The 7,300-nt window shown below is 50.9% G+C and overlaps 1 protein-coding gene across 1 annotated transcript in view; it reads left to right on the top strand.

Annotated features, from left to right (window-relative positions):
- Positions 1-486: 486 nt before the first annotated feature.
- Positions 487-7,300, top strand: part of PTDSS1 (phosphatidylserine synthase 1) — a 35,395-nt gene continuing 28,581 nt past the window's right edge. Inside the window, exon 1 of the mRNA XM_054385399.1 lies at positions 487-665. Within this exon, the coding sequence (XP_054241374.1) occupies positions 487-665 (179 nt within the window). The remainder of the gene's footprint in view (positions 666-7,300) is intronic.

Genomic DNA, 7,300 nt, shown 5'->3' with positions numbered 1-7,300 from the left:
CCAGTGCCGCCATGCGGCCCCGCCACCGCCTCACCTGCCCCACGCGCGGCGCAGCCCACGTGCCTGCCCTCCCGCCCCAACTCGGGCGAGACCATTCGGTAACGGCGCGGGGCAGGCAGGAAAGAGTGCTTCCCACAGCTTACCCGAAAGGGGCGGTACGGCTCCCGCTCCACCTCTACCCCGCCGCTCCGTTCCTTCTTCCTCCCTCACTTGCGTGGGCACGGAGACCGGCGGGGCGAGCTCCGCTCCGCCCCTCGCGCGGCGAGCTCCGCTCCGCCCCTCGCGCGGCGGGCGCGGCGCTTGTCCCCTCAGCGGCGGCGGCAGCGCTAGGGTGGGAGGCGGCGCGGGCGGGCGACCAGGCTGGCGACCAGGCTGGCGACCGAGCTGGTGGCCGGGCTTGTTCGGGCCGGTTCGGGCCGCGCCACGCCGCGTCCGCGCCGCCCCGCGAAACCCAGATCTGCGCTGGGGCGAGGGGAAGGGGGCGAGATGGCGTCGTGCTTGGGGAGCCGGACCCTGAGCAAGGACGACGTGAACTACCGCCTGCACTTCCGCATGATCAATGAGCAGCAGGTGGAGGATATCACGCTGGAGTTCTTCTACCGGCCGCACACCATCACCCTCCTCAGCTTCACCATCCTCAGCCTCATGGCCTTCGCCTTCACCAGGTGCGGGGCCCTCGGCGGCGCCGCCGTGGGGATTCCCCCGACCCCGCCCCTAGCTGCCGGCGGCGCCGCGGCCGCGCGTACCCGGTCCTGGGGCAAAGGAAATCTCGGGGCGGGGAGCGGGGAGGGTGCTGGTGCCGGTTCCCCGGCAGCGAGGCCGGGCAGCGCGGCGCCGGCGGGCGGTGATTCCTGCTGGGGGCGGGTTAACGGGAGACCTGGTGCCGGGCCGTGACTTGCTGCATGCTCTGCGGGCTGGGCTGTTGCATCGCTGGCTGCCCGGAGAGCACTCTTCTAGGAGGACCTCTTTTCTCAGAGCCGTTATCCTCCTCGGCTACCTTTCCTGGAGACTTGTTGATCTTTTTTGAGGCTCTCTGTGAAAGTCTTTGCCTAAGTGTACGTTTCAAGCAGTCGCCAAAAATGGCTTCAAGAAACCGAGCAATGACATCACTAAAGCAGATAATTGACCATGAGTTCAGTGGAAGGGAGAGATTGTTTTTATGTCATAATTTTTTATACAGCACGCTTGATCTGAGGTCATTCACGTGTTGGCTTAGGCACTGATACGCTTTGCCACATCCTTTCCCCACCACAGGAACAGCTCTGTGGCTGTCATTCATGGAAATTGCCCCTACTGCCAGTCATGGAAATAAAGCTAAGAATGGACACAGTCATTTTTAGGAGCCCTATTTGTAAAGACAGGGAATAGCAGTGCAGTCTGAAGAGTATCGTGCAGTGTTTTTCTAAGCTGTGTGCACTATTTATAGCCTCCTACTGAATGGAGCTGTGAAGCTGATAACATAATCCTCTGTTAGGCTAAATTGTGCAGGCTTCGGGCAGAAGGTGGTTGCTGAGAGGTTTTGGCTGAGCTGCACATCATATTTTCGACTCATTTACACTTCTGTGACATCTTATGTACACAGTCACAGATTTCATGGGCCTTGTTGATTAAACTGCATTTGACAGAAGAATATAATTATTTGTCCTTAGGCCTAGAGTGTGTAATCTTTTATCTTATTCTAAGAATCCAAATGTCTGTTTTTTATCAGCCATGGGAATAATGGTCAGTTCTGGGTGGAGCTGAGAAAGGAGCATAAGGAAGAGTAAAATGGTGTAGCTGCAAATGGTTCGAAGTGTGCTTTTTCTTGTTTCAACTTGTGTATGGCCCCAAGGAAGATATTTTTGGTGAACATATCCCTTGTAGTATTTAGATTCATGGATTCGTGGAATGGTTTAGGTGGGAAGGGACCTTAAAGATCTTCTAGTTCCGATCCCCCTTTGCCACGTGCAGGGACACCTCCCGCTACAGGAGGCTGCTCAAGGCCTCTTCCACCTGGGCTTGAACATTTCCAGGGAGGAGGCTCCCTGGACAACCTGCTCCAGTGTCTTACCACTCTCACACTAAAAAATCTCTTCCCAATGTCTAGTCTAAATCTACTGTCCTCAAGCTTAGATCTTGTTACTCAGGCTTAAGTAGAATGTCCCAGGGGTCCATTCTTAAATCAGAGACATGTTTCTGTGCTTTGGTACAATGCTTGGAGACCTTTGCTGTAAGTGCTCCTCTCCTTGTCTCCCCTTGCCTGATCGGTTTTCTCACTAACAGGGGTGATTTAGGTCAGATCTGTGAGTAACTAAAGGATTCTCATCCAGACATTGTTCTGAAGGATTAATGGAGTTGATTGCTTACCTTTGGGGAAGGAAAGGAATGAGTTCTTTGAAGCAGAGGATGAGCCAAGCAGCAGTTTTAGAACTGCGGTCTAGGCCCAGATAATATTGCTTCACATCTGGGATCTCTCTTTGTATTTTCCCAAGAGGGTTGCTAGATTTCTAACTCTGACTTCTTCAGTTTCATTTTCTTCCTTCTATCTGCCTGCTCTGCCTCACTTCCTGTGTTTAATACTCATTGACTTCTCTTTAACTGTTCTCAGTTTCTCTTCTTTTTAGGTTGTAGAAGCTACTTGGATACTGTTTTCTTCCCCCTTGTCTCCCTCAGCTATTTCAGACTAGCACAAGAGCTTCCTAAATCTCCTGGGTGATACCAGAATGCTGCCTGTGTTGCTTTATTTGGGACACTACCCAAACCACACGTGCTCTTAGAAACTGGGGGAAAGGCTGTAGTTCCCCAGGTGCTTACACTATGTTGTCCCAGCTCTGGTCTTTCTATTTCTATCAGCTTATTGCACTGGGTTTCCAGTGACTGTGTTTGTGTTTCCACCTCTTGGGTACGAGGCTCTTCAGACTTCCCAGTCAGGTGTGTGACAAGTGATTCTTTGCTTCCCCTGTGCTGTCAGTTGTTCCTTAGCTCTCCAGGTCAATTTATTAAGCAGGGGATTTTCTCTGATGCATTCATCCTGATGTTGTTAAGTAAAAAAATATTTTTTTCCAGGAACTAAAGAATTCTGCTTACCTTAAAATCTTTCTTGTCTCTTCTATAATCACAGGATCACAGGATGTTAGGGGTTGGAAGGGACCTCTGGAGATCTTCGAGTCCACCCCCCTGCCAGAGCAGAACCATAGAATCTGGGGCAGGTCACACAGGAACACATCCAGACAGGGCTGGAAAGTCTCCAGAGAAGGAGACTCCACAACCTCCCGGCGCAGCCTGTTCCAGTGTTCTGTGACCCTTGCAGGAAAGAAGTTCTTCCCCATGTTGAGGTGGAACCTCCTGTGCTGGAGTTTATATCCATTCCCCCTTGTCCTTTCACAGGGCACAAGTGAGCAGAGGCTGTCCCTGTCCCTTCCTTCCTGACCCCCAGCCCTCAGATATTTGTGTATATTGATCAGATCCCCTCTCAGTCTTGTCCTCTCCAGACTAAACAGCCCCAGGGCTCTCAGCCTCTCCTCATCAGACAGTGCTCCAGTCCATTCATTATCCTTGTAGTGGTTCAGACAAACTTAGAAAATGTTTTTCCTTTGGATGTACCAAGTGATAATGTGGGGGTCTCCCTTGGGATCACTGAGAGCAGCCAGTACTGGTTTTGAGCAAGCAGATAAGGGTGAAGCTGAACTTCAGATAACAGTAATCTTCAGGTAGCAATAATAATAGCCATTATCCAGACAAAGAAATGTGAGTGTGTTTCACTTCTCCAGGTTAAAAGGGGAAGTAGAGGGTATTCTTTCTTTTAAAGCTTCTCTTTCTAGTGCTTTTGACAGTGGCTGCAGCTGCCTTGGCTATTGCCTGCTTAATGAACCAGACAGGCTCCTCTGCTTCCAGGCTACACCCTGGAGCGGTGGTGTAGAGTGGTTCTACCTTTCCCTATCCTCTTTTTTTTCCCTGGGAAAAGGTATGTGGCCTTCTCTGAGCCTGGGGCAACCAAGGTAGCACCCATCAGGAGGTGCTATTTTGTGGAGAGCAGAAAGAGGACTGAGGAAGGAGACAGGTTAGTAGCTTCTGGTGTGAGGCTGCAAGGGATTATGGAAGCAGGAGTAAGACCTGTAAGGATGCAGGATGTCTTTCACATCCCTTAATTAATGAAGTTGATTAAACTGGATTATCATGCATTTAAATTAGTTTTGGGGAGTTTATGGAAGACTTCTTTTTCCCAAGCACACTCTAAATGTAGTGTCCTAGCTATTTTTTTTCCTAAGTTGAATATCCTCTCTTTTTTAAATTCATGATGTAATAACTTAGCAGTTTACATTTTTTGGTAATGTTCCAGCATAATGTAGTGCTCTGGAGCAAAGAGAAGAGCAGGAGAGAGAAAAAGGCTGTACTCTGGTGTTTTTTTAATTCTTTCTTCAAAAAGCCACAGCAATGACAAATATGCTGGTAAAGGGGATTCAAATGGAGAGAATTTTCTTCTGTTCTCCCATGTGAGCAGCAGAAACCTCCTTTTTGAAGCATGAGTACTTCTATTTTGAAGTTAGCATCACAATTCCAAAGGCTGAGGAGATGATTTAACACATTTTCCTGATTGCTGTGATTGTGTCTTTCCCCCAACGGTTATTTTGGTTCCCTGTTTCTTTTGGCATTTCCCAAAATAGTTCTTCCAGGCAAACACTGTAATTCTTTATCCTGTCTCTTGCACAGTAGCAAGTCTCTTGTTCCCACCTTTTTTGCCTGCTTCTGGCAAGAATGTCTGCCCCTTTTGAAAGGTATCTGCAAGCCAAAATGAAGTACCTCTGCCTCTCACTTGCAGTGAAATGCAGTTTAACACTGCATACAACACCTTTGTGGGTTTTGGGTCACAGGGGTGCCACTGTGACTAGGGCAGCTTTCCTGGAGCTGAGTGGTACTCACAATCCTGGGCTGTGCTGCCATCCAATGAGATCTGGACAGGCTGAGAGCTGGGTGAAGAACCTCCTGAAGTTCAATAAGGACAAGTGCAGAGTCCTGCATCTGGGGAGGAACACCACCAGGCACCAGCACAGACTAGGGGTTGGTCTGCTGGAGAGCAGCTCCATGGAGAGAGACCTTGGAGTGCCGGTGGGCAGCAAGTTCTGCATGGGACAGGAAAGTGCCCTTGTGACCAAGAGGGCCAAGGGCATCCTGGGGTGCAGCAAGGAAAGTGTGTCCAGCAGGGCTAGGGAGGCTCTCTTCCCCTTCTACTCTGCCCTGGTGAGACCACACCTGGAATACTGTGTCCAGTTCTGGGCTCCCCAGTTGAAGAGAGACAGGGATCTGCTGGAGAGAGTCTAATGGAAAGCTATGAGGATGACTGGGGGACTTGAACATCTCTGCTGTGAAGAAAGGCTGAGAGCCCTGGGGCTGTTCAGTCTGGAGAGAAGGCTGAGAGGGGACTTTATCAATGTCTATAAATATCTGAGGGGTGGGTGTTAGGATGAAGGGCAGGGCCTTTAACACCATCCCCCATAGCAAACTCCTGGCCAAGCTGTCAGCCTGTGGCTTGGACAGCAGCACTCTGTGCTGGGTTAGGAACTGGCTGGAGGGCTGGGCCCAGAGAGTGGTGGTGAATGGTGCCACATCCAGCTGGCAGCCAGGCACTAGTAGTGCCCCCCAGGGATCAGTGCTGGGCCCCATCCTGTTCAACATCTTTATTGATGATCTGGATGAGGAGATAGAGTCCACCATTAGTAAGTCTGCAGATGACACCAAGCTGGGAGCAGGAGTTGATCTGTTGGAGTGTAGGAGGGCTCTGCAGAGGGACTTTGCCAGGCTGGACAGATGGGCAGAGTCCAACAGGATGGCATTCAACAAGACCCAGTGCCAGGTGCTGCACTTTGGCCACAACAACCCCATGCAGAGCTACAGGGTGGGGACAGAGTGGCTGGAGAGCAGCCAGGTGGAAAGGGACCTGGGGGTGCTGGGTGACAGCAGCTGAACAGGAGCCAGCAGTGTGCCCAGGGGGCCAAGAAGGCCAATGGCATCCTGGCCTGCATCAGCAATAGTGTGGCCAGCAGGAGCAGGGAAGTCATCCTGCCCTGTGCTCAGCACTGGTTAGACCACACCTTGAGTGCTGTGTCCAGTTCTGGGCTCCTCAATTTAAGAAGGACATTGAGATACTTGAACGTGTCCAGAGTAGGGCAACAAAGCTGGGGAGGGGTCTGGAGCAGAGCCCTGTGAGGAAAGGCTGAGGGAGCTGGGGGTGTTTAGCCTGGAGAAGAGGAGGCTCAGGGCAGACCTCATTGCTGTCTACAACTACCTGAAGGGAGGTTGTAGCCAGGTGGGGGTTGGTCTCTTCTCCCAGGCAACCAGCAGCAGAACAAGAGGACACAGTCTCAAGCTGTGCCAGGGGAAGTTTAGGCTCAAGGTGAGGAGAAAGTTCTTCCCAGAAAGAGTAATTTGCCATTGGAATGAGCTGCCCAGGGAGGTGGTGGAGTCACTGTCCTTGAAGGTGTTCAAAACCAGATTGGATGTGGCACTTGGAGCCATGGTTTAGTTGTCAGGAGGCGTTAGGTATTAGGTAATAGGTTGGACTTGGTGATCTCTGAGGTCTTTTCCAACCTTGTTGATTCTGTGTGATTCTGATGGACTCGTTTTGGTGGTGCCCAGTGATAGGACAACGGGTACAAGCTGGAGCACAGGAGGTTCCACCTCAACATGAGGAGACAATTCTTTACTGCAAGGATGCCAGAACCCTGGAACAGGCTGCTCAGAGAGTTTATGGAGTCTCCTTCTCTAGGGATCTTCAAAACCCACCTGGATGCATTCCTGAGTGGCCTGCCCTAGGTGATCCTGCTCTGGCAGGGGGATTGGACCATGTCTTCGTTTTAAGAGTGGACAGAAATAATATTCTGCCCCCCAAAGTAAAGTAAAATAAAGATGCTCTCACATGGGATTGAAAAGAATTGGAAGTGAAATGTGATATTCACAACTATGTACAGAAAGTACAAAATACCCAGATTTGCATTCAGCCTCAGCCCAGTACTTCAACCTGGGATTACAACAACCTCTTTAAGCCAACAACCCTTTAAGAAACCCTCCCCCACTCCCCCAGGCCTCAAATGTGTGTCCCTCCCCGCTTACCATGCTTCTCTGCATGCCCCATTACTGAAACCATGTAATGCAGCAAAATATTCAGCTTGGCAGCTCTGGACCCCAGTTGGCATCATTGCCAAGACCAAACCAAGCCTCACTCCCCTGCAAGGAGAGAACAGCCTGCATGTCTTCCCAGGAGCAGAGAGGAAGGGAAAAAAGGACAGAACAAGCAGAAATTGCTTGGGTTTATAGGGATGCAGAA

This window comes from Indicator indicator, chromosome 12 (assembly GCF_027791375.1).
Source record: "Indicator indicator isolate 239-I01 chromosome 12, UM_Iind_1.1, whole genome shotgun sequence".
In the NCBI taxonomy this organism is placed as follows: domain Eukaryota; kingdom Metazoa; phylum Chordata; class Aves; order Piciformes; family Indicatoridae; genus Indicator; species Indicator indicator.
Note: the sequence above shows the minus strand (reverse complement) of the source record. Positions and strands in the feature narration are given on the sequence as shown.